Here is a 25347-nt window from a genome sequence, read left to right as displayed (position 1 = left end):
GTAGATATCCAGGTAGATATCCAGATAGGTATTAGAGAGATATATAAATATATAGAGAGATATATAAATATATTACTCAGCCATAAAAAAGAATGATATTTTACCATTTATGACAAGGTAAATGGACCGAGACGGTATTGTGCTAAGTGAAATAAGTCACAGAACAACAAATACCATATTATATCATTTATATGTGGAATCAAAAAATAAACAAAAAGCAGAAATAGACCCATAAATCTAGAGAACAAATTGATGGCTGCCAGAAGGGAGGAGGGATGGGCAAAATGGGTGAAGGGGAATGGGAGATACAAGGTTCCCGTTATGGAGTGAATAAGTCATGGCAATAAATGGTAGGATCATAGGGGCTACAGTCAATTGTATTGTAATAGAGCTGTTTGGAGACAAATGGCAGCAACACTTGTGAGCTTGGCATAATGTATAGACTTGTTGAATGTTGTACACCTGGAACTAATGTAGCACTATGTGTCAACTATACTTCCATAAAAAAATGCAAAAAATAGACTTTAGGAGCATAACCTAGTCGTGAGGATGGGACTTTCTACCTTTCAGACTCAATCATGGTACGAGATCCACCTTAGGAAATTCTAGATACAGCTTGGCTTCCCCCACCTGGCTCTCTTGCTCAATCCTTTCCTGTTACATATTGGGGGTGAATAGCATTATTGCCTTTTGGAGGATTGCAAAGCACTAGCCTAACAAAGCTAATGTTTCTAGGACCAACGAACTCAGTTTTCCTAGAAATAAGCATGGGAATGAAGTTTTGAAGCCTAATGAACCTTTTTATGATCAGAGAATGAGTTGAGAAACTCAAACCTCCTTTCTGCCTTTGCTCTTTTCAAGAAGGTGAAGGGGCTTGTGATGGCACTGAGGGGGAAGGCTTTGGCCAGATTAAGCACACAGGGTGCTATGGGAAATAAATAAAATTGGACAGTAGATTCAGTTTAATGTGACTTTCAGAATTCTTTAGTCAACTTTCAAATTTGAGGGAGACAAGAGAAAGCTCTTAGTCTATTAGGTTAACACTTGGGTTTAGATTGGGGTGGGTGCTTTCCACGTGGCTAGCAAAATTCTTCCAACTTCTAGAATTTGAAAAACAGCCAGGGCTGAGCTGGGAGCATTTCTCACCACTGTGCTAAGCCAAGTTTCCCCTAGGACCCAATTATCTTTTGGCATCAAACAACCCTAGGCCAGTTAAAGTTTCAGCACTCCACCTGGTCTAGATGGCTGCCATTTTGGAGAAGAAAGGGGCAAAGGGGTTATTCACAGTGCCAGTGAGCAGAGCTCTCACAATGTGGGAAAGCATTCCTTCCCTTCTACCTTTACAAGAAAGGAAATTTGGGTGTTTGTGTTCTGCTATTGGCCCTTCTCCTTATCCCTGAGGCTCTGGGCCTATTTGGTATAGTAGATTGTTCTGTGCTAGTTCTGTTGCTGAGAGGACAACAATCCCTAGAGATGATTTTCTATTATTATAGATTTTTTTTGCTTTCTTCTTTTTAAAAAATATTTTTTTTACTTATTTATTTTGAGAGAGAGAGAGAGAGAGAGAGAGAGCACGAGCAAGCGAGAGGGAAGGGCAGAGGGAGAGGGAGACGCAGACTAGCAGGCTCTCTGCTGAGCGGACATAAGACTCCATCTCAGGATCATGACCTGAGCCAAAGGCAGATGCGTAACTGACTGAGCCACCCAGATACCCCTTTACTTTTCTTCTTAAGTCCTAGCTCTACAATGAGAATATAAGATTCTTGAAATTGAAGATGGTGAACAGATCTTTTGATCTGTTTATTTTATTTGATCTGATTCTATCATAGATCTTACACAATAGACCGTACTATATATGCTATGTGTTGATGATGACATTTACAAGTACTTTCCTCTATTTAAGCAGAATATTGAAAAATAGCCATCATAAAAAACCCGGGTTAGGTCTTCTTTTTGCTGATCTGCATATTCTAATTTTTCTACAATGACTGGGGGTGGGGGAGACCCTCTTCCTTCAATAACATTCTTGCCTCCTAAAAGGAAAGGGGGCCACAAATTGTATTGGAACATTAAAACTAATTTAAGTACACATATATATGTGTATATATATATACACATTAAAAAAATAGTTGAAGCTCTTTTATTGAATACTTTATGCCAGGAACTACTTTAAGCACTTGACATGTGTTAGCTCATTTAATCCTAAAAATTATTCTTGTAATCACTGATGTCTCACATTATATTAAGAAACATCCTATACTCAAAAGCTGGGCTATTTCCTGATTTTACGCAAGCAGACTGACATACTTACTTTATAATCCTAGTCATTATGATACAGTAACACCTGTCTGTACATTCATTTGAAAGGCTTTAGGGAAATGGTCAATATGTTGGCACAGAGGTGTGCCTTCACGCCATCGTGAAATCAGGACTCGTACATGTCACAAGTACAAACACAAGTGAACTAAAGAAATTATTTTTAATTAGTGGAGATTTTGAAACTGATGGTCTACTGGGTCCCACATCACTGCCTCATGACATAACAAGAACTCACTCACCAGGTGACAATTCTCCAAATATCCCCTCTGCTTAACTAATTCATAGTAAGGAGCATGGAGGGACCACACGTGCCCTTAAAATGATTCTATTTAAAGTGAAAGATAGCCTGTGTCATGGAGTTTTTGAGGTTGGCCTTCTAGCTCTGAGGATTCCCCCATCAGACGGGGCAATGGAAGCCACCTGAGATTCTCTGATCTTGCCAGGGAAGCGAAAATCATAGGTAATGAAAGCAGAGAAGTTGGTGCCAACCCAAGGCCAACCCGTCACCCCACCCAAACCAGAAAAGCAGGAGCTGGATGCCATGGAATGTGCTAATTCCTCCTGCCAACCAGGCTGAGGGCTTCCTGATGAACAAATGGACTTGAGAGAACAGGTCGTGCCACTACTGTCAAACTGGAGCAGCCACTGCACGAATAACAGAATCTATCACTTTAAAGAAAATAATAATCATAAAGACTGTTAACAATGAAAACAATCCTACCTATTTAGATTGGCCTACTGACATTGTAAGAACATTTCTCCACTGTGGCCCAGAGTGAAGAACAGATGCTATAGAGGGAAGAAGTAGGAGTAGCTATCGTTGGCAGAAAGAACAATCAGAATTTCGAAGCTGGGAAGTCCTAAGACCTTCCATTTCCCAAAGAGGAAACAGAGGCTCAAGAGCTTCAGAGACTTACCTGTGATGACACAGCACAGTCACTACCAGTATCCAGATTTCTGGACTTACTGTTCAGTGTGCTTTTCTCTTGGATATTACCTTTTTAAAAAAATAAAAATAAAATAACGTAACATTTCGGATAATGGAAAGTTTAGGAAAAAATTGCCCATGATCACAACTTTCCAATAACTACTGTCATTTTTGTTTTCTTCTAATGTCATTATTTTCAAGTCTTTAACGTAACTATAATCATTAATCATTTGTTTCTCTTTTTCAAACCAAAAGAATACGTGTTTTCTCCCTTAAAATTTAAGTGAATTTTTATGTTCCTATTATTACTTTTTTGTTGTTTCATATAGTTATGAACAGTTATATGAACTATATGTTCCTATAGTTAACATATAGTGTAATAATAGTTTCAGATATAGGGTTTAGTGATTCAGCACTTACATACAACCCCAAGTGCTCATCCCAAGTGTGGTCTTTAATCCCCATGACCCATTTAACACACTCATGCCCGTGCACCTCCCCTCCAGGATCTTCAGTGTGTTCGCTATAGTTAAGAGTTATGGTTTGCCTCTGTGTGTCTGTCTGTCTGTCCCCCTTTTCCCCTCACCATGTTCATGTGTTTCATTTCTTAAATTCCACATAAGAGTGAAGTCATATGGTTATTATTGAATGTCTGTAGACAGCAGTGTACCATTCCCTGTCCCACAGAACTAACGTTCTAGTGAGATAGAGATAGAATACATAAATAAGGAATGTACAATGTCCCCCAACCAATGAGGATAATTTATTTCTGAATAAAGGCCCTTGTGGGAGAAAATGTAGCTCATTTTCTCATAGGCTGAAATTGTAACTAGCATTAATTTCAATTGGAAAAACACTTTTTCTCGAAAGTCCATTTATGCTAAAAACAAAGCCAATCCTGTTAAAAATAGACACAATTCTACCACAGGTGAATAACTTTCCTAGGACTGTGCTCACAAAGCCTCTGTATGCTACCCAGTGTTTATGTAATTAAATGTTTTTTAAAAAAAGAGCAATAAAGAATAAAGACATGAATGAAAATGGTGTACAAGATGAATACTTCCATGAGTACTTTAAAGGGAGAAGCATGAGTGCTTATGCCAAACGTGCCGTGGCTTCCTAGCCCAAGAAGTCCAAATCCATCTTTCCGAATGTGAAGAATGACTCATGAGCTGAAATGAAGATATTACTTCTTTTAACATCCCCTCTACCTCTGCTGCAAATCCAGCACAGCAGAACTGAATAGAATCGTGGCAGGTAGTGGTAAGGAAACAAAAATTCAAAAATATTTTTAATATATTTTAATAAACATGTATGTAAATTATATGTACCTTGTGAGTACAGTCCTACAATTTATACATACACTATACATAGTATAGTGTACACATACATATATACATATATATATGTATGTATACTACTATACAGAGTATAACTAGTAGGCTAGAGTCTCTCTGGTTCAACCTCTTCTGGAAATGGCATTCAGTCTTTTGCTGGGGTGGTGGAGTAGCTGTTGCCCACGTGCCCAGGGTAGGGATAAAATTTCCTCATATATAGATTTTTCAACCAATTCTATTTTCAGCACCCCCGTCCCCAGCACTCTGTCCCCTTCAAGAACTATTGCTACTGCCAATTCCTGATCTTTTGGGGATTTGGGGGACACAAATAACCCTGCTTCCCAGGCTTCCTACTTTGTTGGCTTTAATTGTAGCTTCCTCTCTCTTCTAAGTAAGTTTCTACTTATTCATCTGCTTTCTAGCTCCCAAAATTTTATTCCTCTTCTTTTGTCTTTCATTCTGTTCCTCTTTTATGGCCTATGCTATTTTTGTTTCAGTACAGTCATGTCGTTGAGGTTTGAGAGGGAACAGAGGTGTATACGTGTTCAATCTGTCATGCTGTTTAAAAACTAGTTTTCTTTTAAATTGTAAAATATTTGCATACAGTTTAATGAATGATTATAAAGTGGGCAATCATTGACCAATGCTCAAATCAAGAGATAAGACGTTGCCAGCACCCTGAACACTCTTTATGTGTCCCTTCCAGAGGGCAATGAGCTCCCTCTCCCCAGAGATAATACCATTCTACCTTTTACGATTACAGCTTCCTTCTTTTTCCTTATGGTTTTACCACTGTTTGTAATCAGTGTGAAACAACACAGTCCAGTTTGGTCTATTTTGGAATTTTATATAGAGTCCTACAGTGCATATTCTTTTGTGTCTGACTTCTCTTGGCCAACTTTATCAAATTCTACTGTGTCATTGCACACATCCATTTTGATCATATGCGTATACTACAAACTCTTAATCCGTGTTACTGTGGATGCACTTTTGGGACTGTTTCCAGTTTCACATAAGCCTTATTGCTATGGATGTTCTTGTGTATACTCCTCAGTGCCCAGATACGTAAATTCCACTTGGTATACAACGAGAAGTGAAAATTTGGGGCCACACTGCATGAATACCTTCATCCTTATATTACCAGTCATTGTACAGAGTATTCATACCAACATTGCATGCATGTTTGCATGTTCCCACTGCCCTACATCCTCACCAATGCTTGGTGTTATTTGACTGTAGTTTTTGCCAATTTGGTATCTGTACAACCTGACATACTTAGCAGGAAATACAGTTGACCCTTGAACAACGTGGCTTTGTACTGTGTCTATCCACTTGTCAATGCATAGATTTTCAAAAAAATACAGAACAGTACTGTAAATGTATTTTCTCTTTCTTATGATTTTCTTAATAACATTTTCTTTTCTCTAGTTTATCCTATTGTAAAAATACAGTATATAATCTATATCTATATCTACACACACCATACAGAATATATGTTAACTAACTGTTAATATTATTGGTAAGGCTTCCTGTCAACAGCAGGCTATTATTCAGGGAGTCAAAGGTTATCTGTGGATTTCCACCATTCAGTTAGGGGCGTTGACCCTAACTGACCACACATTGGTCAAGAGTCAACTGTATTTTGCTTAGTTTTCCATGTATCTGCCATCACTTTATCACTCCCACTTTTTGAAAGAATTTTTAAAACTCCTCCCTCATCAAGGTCAAGCTGTAAGGCCATCTATATGCTTCATTGTTTTTTTCTTGGATATGTTCCACATAGAGCTTCCTAATCTCCCTGGATCCCCGGTTTCCTCACCCCCATGTCTTCCTCTTTCTGCATTTCTCCCTGCTTTTGTAGAGCACATTCTCCAGAAGCTTCATAAGAAATGTGTTTGAGAATACAATTTTGGAGACCTTGCATATTTGAAAACATCTTTATTGTCCTCTGACATTTGCTTGACAGTTTGACTGAGGTAGAATTTTAGGTTGGAAATAATTTTCTAAAGAATTTTGAAGGTACTTTATTGTCCGCTAGCTAACAATGTTGCTGTTGAAAAATCTGATGCGATTCTGATTTCTGATCTCTGTATGTGACTTCTTCTTTTTTTTTTTTTAATCTCTAGAACCATTTAGGCTTGTCTATGTATGAGGTTCTAACATTTCAGAATGTTAGGTCTTGATGTGGGTCTTTTTTCAAAAAAATATTTTATTTATCTATTTATTTAAGAAAGAGAGTGCATGTACTTGCAAGCCAGGAGAGGAGCAGAGTGAGGAAGACACAGAATCCCAAGCAGATTCTGTGCTGAGTATGGAGCCCAACATGGAGCTTGATCCCAGGATCCTGAGATCATGACCTGAGCTGAAATCCAGAGTCTGGTCGCTTAACCCATGTAGGCACCACGGTGCTCCTTTTTGTGGGTCTTTTTAAATTCACTATCTATATATTTGGTGAATACTTTCAATCTGAAGAATCATGTTCTCAAGATTTGGGGGAAATTTTTTAGAATTTTCCTTTGATAATTTCCTCCATGCAGGAAGCAAAGGGAAACCCTAAAATTGTAAAATCTTCTTTTAAAGATTTTATTTATTTATTTATTTATTTATTTATTTATTTATTTATTGAAAGATAGAGCATGAGCAGGAGAGATGGACAGAGGGAGAGGGAGAAGCAGACTCCTTGCTGCGCAGGGACCCCTCCATGCCAGGGCCCTGGGATCATGATCTGAGCTGAAGGCAGGATGCTTAACCGACTGAGCACCAAGCACTCTGTAATGTTTCTTTTCTAGTTTGTTTTTATCTCTGTCTTTCATGCAAAGGGTTTTTCTCTAATGGATAGTAATCCCTGACTATCCATTTGTATTAAGGAAAGAGGCACTAGAAACTAATGGGAAAGTGTGCGAAGGCTGGGCTCATTGATGAGAGGGCAACATTGTAGGATGGTCGGGGGGGGGGGCGGCGGGCGGGCTGCTTTTTTATGGAACCCCTGAATGCCAGAATTCTCTTGGGCTGCTTGGTTACCTCAGGAAAAAATCCTCTCCAATCCTGCCTGAGGAAGGATACAAATCTGGGAGTCCTCATTCTGGGAGTCTCGTAGAGAAAAGAATGGGGAGGGTGTCTCGCCATTCATTATACAAATTTTCTCTAATCTCTGTCCGCTAGGAAACTGCCCCACTCTAGTCCTTAAGCTGTGATACAGGTGTCCTGAGCCAGAGGCTTTTGTTTGTTTTTTACTTTAACCTTTCCAGATTGTATCTGTAATTTTCCACCAAGAAGAAGGGAGAGGCACTTGCTTGACTACCGGTCCCAAAGCACTCCTTTTATTTTTTATTTTTATAAATTTATTTTTTATTGGTGTTCAATTTGCCAACATATAGAATAACACCCAGTGCGCATCCCATCAAGTGCCCACCTCAGTGCCCATCACCCAGTCACTCCCACCCCCCGCCCTCCTCTCCTTCCACCACCCTTAGTTCGTTTCCCAGAGTTAGGAGTCTTTCATGTTCTGTCTCCCTTTCTGATATTTCCCACTCATTTTTTCTCCATTCCCCTTTATATTCCCCAAATGAGTGAGACCATATAATGTTTGTCCTTCTCCGATTGACTTATTTCACTCAGCATAACACCCTCTAGTTCCATCCACGTCGAAACAAATGGTGGGTATTTGTCATTTCTAATGGCTGAGTAATATTCCATTGTATACATAAACCACATCTTCTTTATCCATTCATCTTTCGATGGAACCGAGGCTCCTTCCACAAGAATACAGTTGACCCTTTGACTATTGTGGACATTGCTGCTATAAGCATCGGGGTGCAGGTGTACGGGCGTTTCATTGCATCTGTATCTTTGGGGTAAATCCCCAGCAGTGCAATTGCTGGGTCGTAGGGCAGATCTATTTTTAACTCTTTGAAGAACCTCCACACAGTTTTCCAGAATGGCTGCACCAGTTCACATTCCCACCAACAGTGCAAGAGGGTTCCCCTTTCTCCACATCCTCTCCAACATTTGTGGTTTCCTGCTTTGTTAATTTTCCCCATTCTCACTGGTGTGAGGGGGTATCTCATTGTGGTTTTTATTTGTATTTCCCTGATGGCAAGTGATGCGGAGCATTTTCTCATGTGCTTATTGTCTATGTCTTCCTCTGTCTATGTCTATGTCTTTGTCTATGTCTTCCTCTGTGAGATTTCTGTTCATGTCTTTTGCCCATTTCATGATTGGATTGTTGTTTCTTTGGTGTTGAGTTTAATAAGTTCTTTATAGATCTTGGAAACTAGCCCTTTATCTGATGCGTCATTTGCAAATATCTTCTCCCATTCTGTAGGTTGTCTTTGGGTTTTGTTGACGGTATCTTTTACAATTGCACCCAAAAGCATAAGATACCTAGGAATAAACCTAACCAAAGAGGTAAAGGATCTATACCCTAAAAATTATAGAACACTTCTGAAAGAAATTGAGGAAGACACAAAGAGATGGAAAAATATTCCATGCTCATGGATTGGAAGAATTAATATTGTGAAAATGTCAATGTTACCCAGGGCAATTTACACGTTTAATGCAATCCCTATCAAAATAGCATGGACTTTCTTCAGAGAGTTGGAGCAAATTATTTTAAGATTTATGTGGAATCAGAAAAGACCTCGAATAGCCAGGGGAATATTAAAAAAGAAAACCATACCTGGGGGCATCACAATGCCAGATTTCAGGTTGTACTACAAAGCTGTGGTCATCAAGACAGTGTGGTACTGGCACAAAAACAGACACATAGATCAATGGAACAGAATAGAGAATCCAGAAGTGGACCCTCAATTTTATGGCCAACTAATATTCGACAAAGGAGGAAAGACTACCCACTGGAAAAAAGACAGTCTCTTCAATAAATGGTGCTAGGAAAATTGGACATCCACATGCAGAAGAATGAAACTAGACCACTCCCTTGCACCATACACAAAGATAAACTCAAAATGGATGAAAGATCTAAATGTGAGACAAGATTCCATCAAAATCCTAGAGGAGAACACAGGCAACACCTTTTTGAACTTGGCCACAGTAACTTCTTGCAAGATTCATCCATGAAGGCAAGAGAAACAAAAATGAACTATTGGGACTTCATCAAGATAAGAAGCTTTTGCACAGCAAAAGATACCGTCAACAAAGCACTCCTTAATATGAATCTTCTGGGTTTTCATTCTACCTCATACCCAACCTTTATAGAAGTATATGGCCCCTCCGATTTCTGACTCTTCCTTGGGCTATTATTGTACAAACTGCTTCGTTCTTATTGGCTTCCTTTCCTCAAGGTATTTCACAAGTGAGGAAAGCTGAAACCTATGTCACTTTCCCTTCGTCTGTCTGCATTCATTCTTCCCAAACTGTGGTGTTCATCTCATCTTGCCTTCACCCAGTCCTTATGGGCTGACACCTATTTTTACTCCTTTGATGCCATGTTAGTGGTAATTTATGAGGTACTGGGGTATGTACAAGGAATATATTTTAGTACATGTTTTTCTTTCTTTGTGTATAATTTTCTGTATCCAAAAGAAGACTTGAGATTCCTTGCAATAAAAGATACATACGTAGGAAAGGGTGAGACTTGGGGAAAACAACAAAAATCAAGTAGCAAAAGGAGGGAAATGTCTGTGCAAGAAAAGCAGGCTAAGGATCTGGGCTTTGATAGCACAAATATTGACCTTACTAATAAGCTGCTGTGGCAGTTTGCTAGAAGGAAAAATGTGAAGAGTTTCGTAGCCCCTATTATTTAGCAGGAAGCATACCAAGACATTAGATAAGACTTTTCCTGCTAAATGTATTGGGTTGGTAGATCCCATTATTTAGTAAAAGTACCTACCAAGACAACTCAGAATTGATTACATAGAGTTGGTTCGAGTGAGACTCAGATAAGAAAGACACAAAAAAAGATGTGTGTGGGAATAGAGATGCTAAGTACTGATTCATATACATCTTTCCCAACACAAATCATGTGACAATGGCAATTGTACTGAAATTTCCAACTTTACTCAATATTCCTAGGTGGAAGGATGTTAAGAAAGTACTCCTAGAGGAAATTGTGTGCTTTTTATCTTTCTTTGCCAATTTAAAAAGATATTCTGAATTGTGATTGCTATTTCAAGGTAAATAGGCAGACAGTAGAAAAGTATATTGGTAGAACACTTTACTTTTCCTCTCAAAAACAAGAGGACCCCCCCCCCCCCCTTGGTAAGCATATGAGTAAATCTGGATTCAGGATCCAATAGAATCACTCTCAGATTTCCTAATTTCACTTCTGGAAATTTTGGGGGAAATTCTGGATGCCAACAAGCATCGTAAAGTAGGATCAGTACAGTAGATTTAGCATGTTTTTAAGGTAACAAACAGGGATAGGTTACAAAGATGGGCAAGCACAGTCCCTTTTCCCAAGGAGCTTATCTTCCATCCACAGGAGATAATAGAATGGCATAGACTTTTAACAGAGACACCTTTCAGAGTTTACCACCCTCCTACGTGGAGAACCAATCCCTCTTCCCTACCCTCAGGGTGAATCTATGCAGCCCATAATGAGAACCCTGCTCTTCTAGACAGGGATCAGATTAGATTAGATTAGAGGTCTGGGGACATGTAACCAAGGCTGCACCAAACGGATTTCTTCTCTCAGGTATTTATTTATTTATTTATTTATTTATTTATTTATTTATTTATTTATTTAAAAGATTTTATTTATTTATTCATGAGAGTCACAGAGAGAGATAGAGGGAGAAGCAGACTCCCTGCAGTGAGCCCGATGCCGGGGGTGGGGAGGGGGTAAGTGTGGGGGTGGGGTGGGGATGGGAATTGATCCCAGGACTCCAGGATCACGCCCTGAGCCAAAGGCAGAGGCTCAACCACTGAGCCATCCAGGGATTCAGAATTAGAATTCAAAGGTGCTGATGATTCTGTGCAGTCCACTGAATTAAGGGGATTTTTGACCGTGTACCTGTGGCAATGCAGAGAACACATCTGGAGAAAAAGAGGGAAAAAATTAAGCTGGCATATAGAATGGCTTTCCAGTTCCTGTTTTTGGACTCATAGCATCTATAAGATGCTCCTACATTAAGAGCCTTAATCAAAACAACTGCAATACTGTACTACCATGAAGGCCAACAAATGAGTATAAACATGCTACGAGAGCTAAAATAGTCGAGAGAGTATAGCAGGTGTACTGTAAAGCAGGTGGGATTAGGAGATCTTGTTTCCTGTTGAGTTTGAGTGCCAGGCACTGAGAACAGGAGAAAATGCTGTGTCTGTCCAAGAGAGTCATAATAAGTGCAATGATAGTAAATTTCACACAGTTGGCACATAATTCCAAGCCACATATTTGTTTAAATGATTGAACTGCTTGGCTTTAGCTTCTATTTCCTTCTTTATTTCCCTTTGAAAATGTTATACAAATAGCGCCAGCTCACAAAAAAATAAAATCTGAGATGGCTTTCTTTGCATACTGGCTTGGGTTAAATGCATTCTGTGGATTGTTTACCAAGGATCAGCTGGTAAATCATAAAGATGTATGACAATGAACAAGGAGGGCCTGAAGTAGAACTATGCCAGGTACTTTTGACTGGAGGGTCTATTTTACAGGAAAAACCCGGGAGTCACATTGCTTTACAAGAGTGACTCAGGTATTGTTAGTAATATTTCAAGGCAAGCCACCTAAAATATCACTGGAAATGATCTTGTTTTCCATATCTTAGCATCTTCATTTAAGTGTACATATTTATGTCTGCATTTTAACATCTATCTACATTTGAACTCTACAAAATATAGCATTGTGATTCGAAGAACAAATTCTGCTATCAGACCTGGAATAAAAATCTTAATTGTCACCATTTCCTTGGGCACATGTCTTTTTTGTTTGTTTGTTTGTTTTTGTTGTTGTTTTTTAAGATTTTATTTATTTATTCATGAAAGACACACAGAGAGAGGCAGAGACACAGGCAGAGAGAGAAGCAGGCCCTGTGCAGGGATCCCAATGCGGGACTCGATCCAGGGACTCCAGGATCATGCCCTGAACCAAAGGCAGATGCTTAACCACTGAGCCACCCGGGTGTCCCGGGCACATGTTTTCATCTTGCTAAGCCAGTTCCTTCATTTGAAAAATGGAGATGATTCCTACCTCAAGGGTAATTGTAAGAATTACACTAGTTAATTGCACAAGATGCTAAGCATGTTCTATGTCACATAAAAAGGCTCCTTAAATAGGTATTATACTATTATAATTATACTATTATACTATCTCTATTAATAATATAGAAATTATGTTTAGAAGAGACTGTTCAGGATCAGAAATGTTTACTGAACGAAAAGACAGGCACCAATAGGTCAGATTTCTTCCTCTCCTTTGTGTTCTCTTACCTGCCTAAGAACTGGGACCCTCAACTCAGCGCACACTGTCACCAGAATCGCCCATTCATTTATCAAATAAAGCGGTCTAGAAACTAGGTGTATCTTCTGGTAAGAACCCGGACTGTTGAACTGTAAAGCTAAAAGTACAGGCGTGACAATCCTTGGACCCACGCCGCCTTATTTAAACGGTGCGTCCACTCAGGTGCCACTGGAGGCCCAGCGCTCCCTGCGGATCCGACGCCCGACGCAACCGGAGGCTCCAGTCCCCGTAGGTGTCCGCGGCGCTCGGCCTCCCGGCAGCCTAGCCCGAGCCGCACCTGCCCCGCCGAAGTCCCGGACGGAGGAGCTCGGCTGCTGCGGGGGGCGCAGAGGCCGCTGGCGGCGCCTTCCCGCGTCCTTACCTCCGCGGGGCCGGTCCGGGTCGGACACCTGCCGGCCGCCTCCGATCCCCGCCGCCCCGCCCGCCGCCCCGGGAATAAGAAGGGAGCGCGGGGCCGGTCGGGGTCCGACACCTGCCGGCCGCCTCCGATCCCCGCCGCCCCGCCCGCCGCGCCGGGAATAAGAAGGGAGCGCGGGGCCGGTCCGGGTCCGACACCTGCCGGCCGCCTCCGATCCCCGCCGCCCCGCCCGCCGCGCCGGGAATAAGAAGGGAGCGCGGGGCCGGTCCGGGTCCGACACCTGCCGGCCGCCTCCGATCCCCGCCGCCCCGCCCGCCGCGCCGGGAGTAAGAAGGGAGCGCGGGGCCGGTCGGGGTCCGACACCTGCCGGCCGCCTCCGATCCCCGCCGCCCCGCCCGCCGCCCCGGGAATAAGAAGGGAGCGCGGGGCCGGTCCGGGTCCGACACCTGCCGGCCGCCTCCGATCCCCGCCGCCCCGCCCGCCGCGCCGGGAATAAGAAGGGAGCGCGGGGCCGGTCGGGGTCCGACACCTGCCGGCCGCCTCCGATCCCCGCCGCCCCGCCCGCCGCGCCGGGAATAAGAAGGGAGCGCGGGGCCGGTCCGGGTCCGACACCTGCCGGCCGCCTCCGATCCCCGCCGCCCCGCCCGCCGCGCCGGGAGTAAGAAGGGAGCGCGGGGCCGGTCGGGCCGCTGGCCGCGGGGCCCGGGCTGTGAGCGCGGCAGGGCGAGCATGGGCGCGGCGCGGGGCATCGGCAGCTTCGCCGTGTGGGACTACGTGGTGTTCGCCGCGATGCTGCTCATCTCGGCCGCCATCGGCATCTACTACGCCTTCGCGGGGGGCGGCCAGCAGACGTCCAAGGACTTCCTGATGGGCGGCCGCAGGATGACCGCCGTGCCCGTGGCGTTGTCCCTCACCGCCAGCTTCATGTCGGCCGTCACCGTCCTGGGCACCCCCTCCGAGGTCTACCGTTTTGGGGCCATCTTCAGCATCTTCGCCATCACCTACTTCTTTGTGGTGGCCATCAGCGCCGAGGTCTTCCTCCCGGTGTTCTACAAGCTGGGGATCACCAGCACCTATGAGGTAGGGGGACGGTGGGCTGGGGACGAAGTGGACGGTCGGGAAGGGCTTTTCAGGATCGTGGGGGGATTTTCCGGGGAGGGGGGACCCACTACCGTAGCGGAATCTCTCCGCGTCCAGGTCCTCACCTCCGCTGCCCTCCCCTTTAGGTAGAGCCCGGTAGAGGCGACAGGATCTTGGAGGTGAGCTCAGCGAAGCAGGGCGGCTTCCGAAGTAAAGGGACTGATTCCGACTAGTGCTCCCTAAGGCCATTCCTTGTCTGCTTTAACATCTTTGATTCAGAGTCAAGGGGAAAGATTGTAGAACTTTTTATTTGGGGGAGAGCAAGTTGTTCAAGTCTTAGTCCCTCCTGGTCAAAAGGGACCCCCTTGTCCCAGGCCCACAGGCACCATTGTCGTTCGTTCCCAGGACCCGGAATAGAATTTGCCGCCCCTCCCTTGGTGCCCTAACTCATCTCAGTACCTGGTGTGTGCGGCCAGATTCTACCACTCACTAGCTGGGTACACCTGGGTGACCCATTGTGCCCACTTTTTCATCCCAGAATGAAAATAATACCAATGACCCTACCCAGTCCTTGGGAGGATTAAATGAGGGGACTCAAGTGCAGCACTCACAGGAGTGTCTCCAGCCCAGCGAGTGAGGGATAAACGCTTGCTGGCTGAAAGTTTTTGTGGCGGTAGTGGCAGAGGTGGTCACCTTGGAGTCCCCCAGAGGATTTGGCCACAGGGCTCTTAGCCTCACCTTCTCCAAATGTGGAAAGATGATGAAGGAAAACCATGTCTCCTGTGGTTATAGTCTTTCTTCAGTTTTTGGAAGGAAAGGGCTTTGCAAAGATGGGGATGTTGGGTTTAGTTTAAAAAGCTATCAAATGGCACCTGGGTGGCTGGTAGTTAAGTGCCTCCCTTCAGCTCAGGGTGTGACCCCAGGGTCCTGGAATCAAGTCCCGTATCAGGGTCTCCACAGGGAGCTTGCCTCTCCCTCTCCCTGTGTCTCTCATGAATAAATAAATAAAATCTTAAAAAAGAAGAGCTGTGGAATGGGAGTGTGGGATGGGGGATAATAAAATCTCAGGGCAGTAGGGGGCCTGTTTAGTGCCCTCCGTGGTCTCCTTTACCGAGGTACTAGCCCATGAACAGCATGGACAAACCTGGTGTAGTTTCCTCTCTCACAGGTCATTATCCAGAGGATGCTGATGCTACTTCTTAGCAGTCACCTCAGTCTTTGAGTTTAGGTTACTGTCTCCTCTAAGTCACGGGAAGGTGATTTCCTAATGAGGCTGGCTCAACTGGTGCTGGCCATGGGGCCTCAATGGCACAAATGTTGGTGACAAAGTGCTTGGGCTATAGTGACGCCATCCAGGGCAAGGCACCCGTGGGGCAGCAGTGCCTTCCCTTCACTCTGCCCATTGTGTTTGGGAAAGTTTAGTCATCATCCCGGAGGTGAGCAGGATGGAATTTCTCTGTTTTACTCATAGGTGGCAAATTGGCTGTTCCAGGCCAATCTCTGTTCTCTTTTTTTTTTGACCCTTGCGGTGTTTTGAAAGAAAATTAATTTAACATTTATGATGTTGCAAGGTCAAGTAGAATTCCAGATTCTAGCATCTTTTGAAAATTTAGAAGCCTGGTGACACTGGGCTCACATTCCCTGTGTGCAGAAACTCCAGTTTTAAGGCCATGACTCTCACTCCCTGCTAATTTCTACATTGAGGCCTCATCATTGTCAGTGCCTAGTTACTTTTTTTTTTTTTGGCCTTATGATAGAGAAACCTCTGTCTTCTTCATTTCGTCTTCCTCAAAAATGCAAAAGGGGAAAGGGAGAGGGGTGAAGGGGATACTTGGTTTGGAGGGAGATGTGAGAGGACTTATTTCTTAGTGGATATGAGGGATAGTCCAGTATTTTAATATACGAACATCTGGCCGATCCACTTGTGTGTGTTTCCTGATGAGCCCTTACCTTAGGCAGTTTGAGTCTGTGAGCTCTGCTCTGTAGTTAACTAACTCCAGGACTCAGAAAGAGCTCAAGAACCTGGCAAGAGGACTTCAGTCCCCAGAGGTGAATGCTCCTCTCATAAGCACTGACCTATGCCTCTTCGGAGCAGCGACATTAACTAAACCAGAAACAGAGTTCCCACATTTCTCCCGTGGTGGAGGCTGTTAGCAGGATTCCATCTAAAATGTCGCAAAAAGTTAATGTTTACTGAATGCTTAATACACATGTGGCACTGGGCAGCATGTTCTACACACGGTCATCATCCAACTCAGTACTCAAAAATGATCCTGAGGAGGGGGGGTTCCTCGGAGAGCCCCGTTCTGCAGATACAGTTAAGCTACAGAAGAGGATGAGGCCAAGTAGCCTGGAGGCCGTGCAGTGGTGTCTACTGGCTACTTCTAAGGCTTTGGTAAGTCTGTTTATGCCCCCCAGGCAGGGCTTATACATGCAGGGAGAACAGGAGAAGCAGAATAGAACACCTAGAGTCATGTTCATGCTGGCGGGTGCCCTGCAGCAGGTGTCAGCAAGGTTTGAGCACGTGCTTTGTCCCTGACAGTTGGCCACTGCAGACGCTTTCTTGTGCATATTTTTTGTTTGTTTTATGCTGAGAGTGGAACCATTTACACAGAATAACAAGTCCAGCATTGAGTGATACCCTGGCATTCTTGCTCAACTCCGAAATCTCTTTGTAAGAAACTTAAGAAATCTTATGTTTCTTTAGCTAGAATTGGCTGTTCAGAGCACATTTGTCATCTATTTATCCCTGTCTTCAAAGTTTAGGCCTGAGAGATGTTTATCCACTAGCAGACCTACAGACTAGTAGTATGATGCAGGAATCCAGTTTCATTCCCTGCTTCTGCAGGGTCTTTCTGGATCCATGAAATCTGTTTGTTGGAACTGAGCTTTCCAGAATATATGTGTATGTGTATGTATACATGTGTGCACATATATATGTATATATATGGATTATATTTATGTGTATATATTATTCATATGTAGTTATGTTAATATATATGTATGCTTATAATTGTGAATTAAGTATACCTGTGGATTTGGATACCAACTTCTTTTTTTTTAAAAAAAGATTTTATTTATTCATGAGAGACTCAGAGAAAGAGGCAGAGACACAGGCAGAGGGAGAGGCAGGCTCCTAACAGGAGCCTGGTGTGAGACTTGATCCCAGGTCCTGGGATTATGCCCTGAGCCTAAGGGAGATGCTCAATCACTGGACCACCCAGGCGTCCCTGGATACCAACTTCTTAATATCTTAGTTTTGAATAATAGTTTATGATATTTCTCCATCCATTTATATCATTTGAGAGCCTCCAAACCCCTGCAAAGTAAGAGGGAAAAGAATTAATACTGTGATCCTCATTTTTAAGAGGAGGAGCTTGAGATCTTCAGTGACTACCCCGAGCTTGTGCCGTCTATGAGGGGGACTGGGTGGAGGGCTGGAACTCCTCCTAAACATGACACTGTGGTGTATAATTTTTTTCCCTGTCAATTGTTTTGGAAGGTCCCACTGTGTGTCAGTGCCACCTACTCACTCAAAGCCATGGTCAGTGTGCTAACTTATTTATTTAGAATAATATAGTTGTTCCCTGCCCAGGTTTGGGCATTGAACGGCTCTAGACTTGAATTGTGGTTCTGAGAGCTGTTAGGTTGCAATTTTGGTGTTCTCTCTGATCTCCGGTGCCCTCCCTGCTAAGAGGTATAATGGCCTCGGGGTTGTTGGGAGAACGTCCAGTGTACACAACGAGTACTCTATAGCCCTCACCTGTGATTCGAGAGCAAAAACATCTGGTGTCATTTCCCCTGATTATTACTTATGTCAGTTTTTCCTTCCTTTCCCCCCATGGTATATGAAAAGACTGTTTGCAGCTTTAAAATTCTAAGGGAGTAATAATATTCATGTTAAAGAAAATTTGAGATCCTAGCTTCCTTTTAACTCTAAAATTCTATGATTCTAGCTCTATAATATATTATGATATATAATGTAAGAGATGAGCAGACTATATTTTAAGATATAGCAGATGTCAAGGAGAATAGGAAAAATTAGCAGGGTTGTTGGCTTTGAACAGAAACTGACAGGCTGATTTAAGTAAAAAAAATAATAATTTATTTGGGAGGATATTGGGATAGCCCATAGAACAGAGTGAAAAACTGAACAAATAGTCTGTGAAAAGGACAGAAGCCAGAGAAGCCTCTTGAGGCCGCTGTCAGGATCAGTCTACTTCTGCTCCAATCATTTGTTCTTTATATTTTACCTCCAAGATCCAAATACCCATTGGAAAGAGGAGCCAATTGGCTGAGTGTGGGTCAGGTGACCCTCCCTGGGTCAGAAGAGGCAGGGCACCTCAATGGACAAGTCCATCACAATTGCCTGCTGTGGGAAATGGCTGATTCCCAAGTGAATCAGGGAGGTGTCTGAAGTCGATACCAAGAAAAAGAGAAGAACAGTGCTTTGCTCATTCTAAAAATGCAGAATATAATCCATTTATTTGATATTCTGGGAAAGCCAAAACTAGGGATGGAGAACAGATCAGTGATTGCCAAGGTTTGGGGGCTGGAGGGAAGTATGATCATAAAGAAACAACATACCAGAGTTCTCTGAGGGCAAGAGAACTGTCCAGTTCTCTGAGGGCAAGAGAACTGTCCTGTGTGTGTTAAACCCAGTGAACCATAATTTAAAGCAAGAGTAAATTTTGCTGTATGTAAAGAAAAATAGCAGGACATGACATAGGAATATGGAAGACAAATCCCTTATGAAGTTGCTTAAAATTTCTCTTCTAAAAATTTAAATTCAATGTAGTTAACATATAGTGAGTATATTATTAGTTTCGGGGGTAGAAGTTAATGATTCATCAGTCTTATCTAACACTCAGTGCTCTTCACGTCACGTGTCCTCCTTAATGACCGTCACCCCCTTACTCCATCCTCCCACCCTTCTTCCCCTCCGGCGACCCTCAATTTGTTTCCTATAGTTTAGAGTCTCATATGGTTTGCTTCCCTTTCTGTTTTTATCTTATTTTATTTTTTCCTCCCTTGACCTGTGTTCATCTGTTTTGTTTCTTAAATCCCACATACGATTGAAATCATATGGTATTCGTCTTTCTCTGAAATCTGACAGATTTCACTTAGCATAATACCCTCTAGTTTCATCCACATCTTGCAAATGGCAAGATTTTATTCTTTCTGATGGCTGAAGTTGCTTTGCATCTCTAACCCTTTTCCTTCTTACGCAGCCAATTATTTTTTAGAGTAAGTAAAGTTTTCACGTATTAACCATTTTTTTCCTTTTTTTTTTTTTTTTTGGAAACAGTATTTAGAGCTTCGATTTAACAAATGTGTTCGTCTCTGTGGAACAGTCCTCTTCATTGTTCAAACAGTAAGTTACTCTCCACGAGCTTGCTTTACCTTTTGTTGTCTAAAATGTCGTCAACCAAGGCATCCAGGCTAAGCTTACACATGAAGGATAAAAAAAGAGGTGTTAAAAATAGGAGGAAACCAAAAAAGGGAAAACACTCATCGTTACACTGTGTCAACCCTTGAGATCATGAAAGAGTGTTTCAGCAAATGCCCCACTTCCTGGAAAAAATGATGGTTTAAGGGAATGCTAAATATTACATTAATCAAACAATAGTGATGTTGCTTCAGGAGCATGTGCCTTTTCCTATCCCACCTCCTCCTCCTCTTCTTCCCACCAAAGTGACTGAGGTGTTGTCACGGCCAAGATGACAACGATGTTTCAAAGAGCTGAGGTAGCTGATAGTAGGAATCGTAACAAAGAGAAAGCAACTAGTACAGTTTCATAGTATTTTTGCAGCATGTTTAGTAACAGGTTTGAAAAATAATAACTGACATGGGAAGACAATAGGATATAATTTCATTTGCTCAAGAGCATACTTAAAAAAAATCAGTACTCTTTAAAAAAAGGAAACTTAAGCCCTGATTGAAGGAGTTACTGAGTGTAAGACAACAGAATCCTGCACTCTGAGGTTTTTAAAGTTTGAAAGTTTTTAAATGACGCAATCCAGTAGTACAAGGATATGTAAGTATAGATTTACTGGTTGACAAGAATGGAAAGCAAAGATTTGCCAAGCAATCAGTGACAGAGAACACTTTCTGCTTCTCATCCGGGTTGCCAGAGGCTTGTCATGATTGTTGTGTCATTCATATTGATCTTCCTCTTGGCAGCTGCGGGCTTTAGAGATGGGTTTGATAATGCAGGTCCAGGAAGGAGTTCTTGTTTGTTCTCGTCCCTATTTGTAATTCACTTCCCCAAACACAAGCTACCTAAGCATTTGTAAATGATTTAACTTGACTCTATTTTATATTTCTGTAAATTGCATAACTTATATTGGTCCTTAACGCTTCTGGCATAAAAGCAAGGAACTCTTTGGGTCTGGTAGAGGTTCTGACACAGAACTGAGGGTGGTAGTTTGCATTTACCGACTGTTCAGACCCTCTTTGGATCATTTTTTAAAAGAAATTCCTACAATGAAAAGTGGGGAACAACTGTCAGGAAGATGTTCTGTGGTCACGTTTCCAAATCTTCAACTTGGTCGGGATAAGGACTGTGGAATGCTAGTTCATTCTTGCAAAAAAGAGGAAAGCTTTAGCATCTCCTATTTGAAGGACTTACTTCCATTGATATTCCATGTAATATAACCATACATCCAAGTATTATATAATATGGCTTTTTTCATAATATGTTTTCATAGAATAAACATAGAACCATAGGACAATAATATGTTTTTATAGAGTAAATCACATAGAATATATATGATATATTTTCAAGATCAAATGCAATAGAAATTATGTTCTGAGAAAAAAGACCATATTTATCATACTTCTGTATCCCTGATTGATAAATATTTGCTAGATGTATGAGTGAAAAATAATATATAATATAGAAAAGATGGAATACAGTTTTTGTTGGCTTTCGGGATTTTTTTAGTGCAAATGTATACTTTTGTTTAATTAATGAGCATGCAAACTTTTTAATATTGGTTTCCAAAATGTTCACTATTTTTCCAATTAGTTACATAGTGATTAATAATAGTTTGAAAGCATATGAATGAGGGACCATCTCCTTTTAAATTTGTATTCTTTCTTTCTAATTGTTTGCATTGAGGAGAATTGATATTAAGCTTAAGGTGATGGATCAGTGACTATCTGCTCTAAGCACCACGTGAAAAGTCCATCATTTTAACAAAGTTGGTGATATGAGATTTTCGTGACCTATGACCACATCACAAACAGAAAAGGAGTATAACATTTTTAAGTCACAAACAAATTTTATTAAGTATACTGAAACTACTGTTTTAATTCATTATTGAGTTTATAAAAAAAATTGGTGTTTTTTTTTTATAATTCATACAGTTTATTTGGTTTCTTTTTTTCCGTAGATTCTGTATACTGGAATCGTTATTTATGCCCCTGCCCTGGCTTTGAATCAAGGTACACTTTAGAATTACCCATTATGTCACTCACATTTTGGGGGTCATTTTTAATAGAACTTATTCTCACTTTGGGGAGATGGGGAGATGGAGGAATGTTTCCAGTAACCTGCATCAGCTTGAGGGGAGGAGCAAGATGAGTTTATTGTTTACTGTAGCAGCTTCTTTGGGTTCCTGGACTGATAGCTCCAAAAGACCTATGATTAATAGAAGGGCAGGCCTCCATTCCTTCAGGATGAATACCCACTATGGTCTAAGTCATGAATGGCTGCAGTTTCTTCCTTGGTGGCTATAATCTGGAGCTGCAATCAAAAGGCTTCTGTGTTACTCAGCTCCATCATAAAATCTGGCAGGGAGAGAGCTTTTCTTATTCTCATTTCTCATGTGGTCCAAAATGCAAGGGAAGGAGATCTATGCGATTTGAAATATCAGATCACTCTTAGTGACAAAAAATGAAAGATGGCGATGGTGTCCTTTTAAACAAATGGATGAAGACGGTCCTAACCAACATACTACTTACTCTACTCTGGATTTGGGCAGATCAAAGCCATGCCACTGGAATAGTTCACTGAGGCAAAGGTGCCTGTTAGTCATATCCTTAAAAGGCTTTGGGAGCACCCCATATCCTTTGTATTCTTATCAATCCGATGTGAGTTTATCTCTAAAACTTCCTTATAAAATGGACAAGTGGACTCTGATGGGAAAAATGTGATGCAGTTCCTGGAGTTAATATAAAATGGAAAAGCCCCACTAAATCCACACTCTTTCTTGCTTTCCTGTTAGGTAGACAGTAATTATTACCTGAGTTTATAAAGTACAACAGTATCATTACAAAGGACAATTCCATTATATAACATGCTCTTGAATTCTGAATGTCAGGCATGTTCCATGTCAATATTACCAACATCATGAAGGGATCATTTCATGTATAAAGAACTGAGCCATAAACTTCATAAGTTACCTATTGGCTATAAGTGTAATTAAAGATGTGACTTTAGGGTTTTAAAGTACAGTTCTGGCATCTATGAAGAAATCAAGGACTCTGTTCTTATCAATTTATTGAGCCATTCCCTAGGAATTAGGACCCAAGAGACTGCATTATTACCACTTGAATATCAGTTGTATATTTTACTGTGACCGAGGAAGTATGCACGAGCATAAATGTAGTACTTGGTGTGCAAAAGATGCTCCATAGAAAGTTGTTTAATGTTCTCTTGGTCCAATCACTTCTTTTTAACCTTTTTTTAAAAAAAATATAGAAAACTTCAAACATACACTGGAAAAAAAGAGAATGGTATGCTGAACTCTAACGTACCTTTAAGTCTACACTAAAAATGATCAACTCTTGGTTCAATTCACTGTTTCCCTCACTAGATTGTTTTGCTGTAAATCTGAAGCATTTCATCGTTTCATCTGAATTCAAAATCTTTTAAAAATAAGGAGATGCTAACTTTTTCCACTGAGGTATAACTGACACGTAACACTGTATTATATTATAATGATCCAAGATTTGTATATATTGCAAAATGACTACCACAATATCTAGTCAACATCAATCTTCATACATAGTTAGAAAACTTCTTTTTCTTGTGATGAGAGCTTTTAATATTTACCCACTTGGCAGCTTTCAAACACGCAATACAGAATTATTAATTATAGTCACTGTGCTGTCCATTACATCTCCATGACTTATGTATTTTATAACTGAAAGTTTGTACTAGGATGTGTTTTGTAAGCACAATTATACCATATTCATATCTAAAATGCTAACATTATTTTTAAAAATATCAAAATGAAGTCGGTGTTCAGATTTCCCTGATTTTTTTCAGTGTTTATTAGTTTCAGGATTCAAGCAAATTTATGTAATTGCAATTAGTTGATTTGTCTCTTAAGTTTCTCTTTCTTGCTTTTTTAAAAAAAGATTTTATTTATTTATTTGACAGAAAGAGAAAGCACAAGCGGGGAGGAGCAGATAGAAAGGGAGAAGGATGATGCAGGGCTCCATCCCAGGACCCCTGGCTCATGGCTTGAGCTGAAGGCAAATACTTAACCGACTGAGACATCCAAACACCCCTCTTTCTTGCTTTAAATTTTTTTTAAGTAGGCTCCACATCTAGTGTGATGCCCAATGCAGGGCTTGAACTTAACAACCCTGAGATCAAGACCTGAGCTGAGAGTGCTTAATTGACTGAGCCATCCAGGGACCCCTCTTGTTTTTTAAAATTAAAAACCATTTTTTGTTGAGATTCAGTTTATACATAACAAAATACACAGAAATTAAGTGTACAGTCAGACGAGCTTTAACAATTGTATACAGTTGTGTGATCACCACCCAATTCAAAATACAAACATTTTCAACTTCTAATCTCAGAAGACTTTTTTGTGCCTCCTTATAATAAATCCCCCCTGCCAACCCAGCTGCCACTTTCTGATTTTTATCACCCTAAATTGGTTTTCCTTGTCCTTTAGAGTTTGTGTAAATGGAATAATATAGTGCCTTTTTTTTTTTTTTTTGGTAACTGGTTTCTTTTGCTCAACAAAATGTTTCTGAGATTCATTTGTTGCTATAAGTTGGTTCAGTTTAACATATTAGTTTCTTGATGCCTGGATAGAAGACTTAAAAAAGTAGATCCTAGCCAGCAATAGTTGTTTTAACCAATATTTTTCTTTTAGATATCATGGTAAAGCTCAGACCACCTCAATGACAAAAAATTTGGTCTTACTAAGGAATCTGCTTGATTGATAAACACTTTAGACCACACAATTAGCATTAGGTTACATACATCTTACAACAAATATTACCTCCTCTTGTTAAAATAAGCCAATGTGGAACTAGGAACGAAAAATGAGCTGTGCTTAAGTTCCTAAATATCACAGCATCACACTCATAGAAATCTTATCTTCCCCTTAAATAGTTCTCGTCCTATCAGATTTTTAAAATGTTAATAAAATAAAAACATCCCTGAAAATATATTACCAGAGAAAAGAGATTGAATACAACTACAAATAATTTGGGGGGGCAGCACTTAGTCTACTTCTTCCACACGTGATTTGTTGTCATCCCCTTTGAGAGATGACATCCCTTCTGTCATGGCAACATCACCATCATCAGCAGTGGGGTCGCCTTCATGGATAACAAGACCAGGTTTGGTCATCCTGTAGATCCTGGTAGCCTGTGTTTGGAGATCTGCTTTTGACACATTTTTATTTCTATTTCTACCTTGAACCCATGTAGTTAAACATACACCTGTTATGACCCAGAACAGGGCAGATGCGTGTATGAAATATAAGAGACACTGGGTTGTACCATTTTACGTGTCCACTGCACAATGTGTGCACATCCAAGTTACTCCAGGTGTGCTTTTGCCCTGGCTTTGAGTCAAGGTACATCTTAAATTTACGGATTATGTCACACATTCAGGACTAATTTATTATATAGGGAAACAATAGACTTTTGTATA

General features: G+C 41.3%; 1 protein-coding gene across 1 annotated transcript in view; it reads left to right on the top strand.

Annotated features, from left to right (window-relative positions):
• Window positions 1-14043: 14043 nt before the first annotated feature.
• SLC5A8 (solute carrier family 5 member 8) overlaps window positions 14044-25347 on the top strand; it is a 66322-nt gene continuing 55018 nt past the window's right edge. Inside the window, exons 1-3 of the mRNA XM_072773297.1 lie at window positions 14044-14438; window positions 19747-19812; window positions 21836-21887. Coding sequence (XP_072629398.1) covers window positions 14088-14438; window positions 19747-19812; window positions 21836-21887 — 469 coding nt within the window. The 5' untranslated portion in view covers window positions 14044-14087. The remainder of the gene's footprint in view (window positions 14439-19746; window positions 19813-21835; window positions 21888-25347) is intronic.

Source organism: Canis lupus, chromosome 13 (assembly GCF_048164855.1).
Source record: "Canis lupus baileyi chromosome 13, mCanLup2.hap1, whole genome shotgun sequence".
NCBI classification, from domain to species: Eukaryota; Metazoa; Chordata; class Mammalia; order Carnivora; family Canidae; genus Canis; species Canis lupus.
This window is presented reverse-complemented; position numbering and strand designations above follow the sequence as displayed.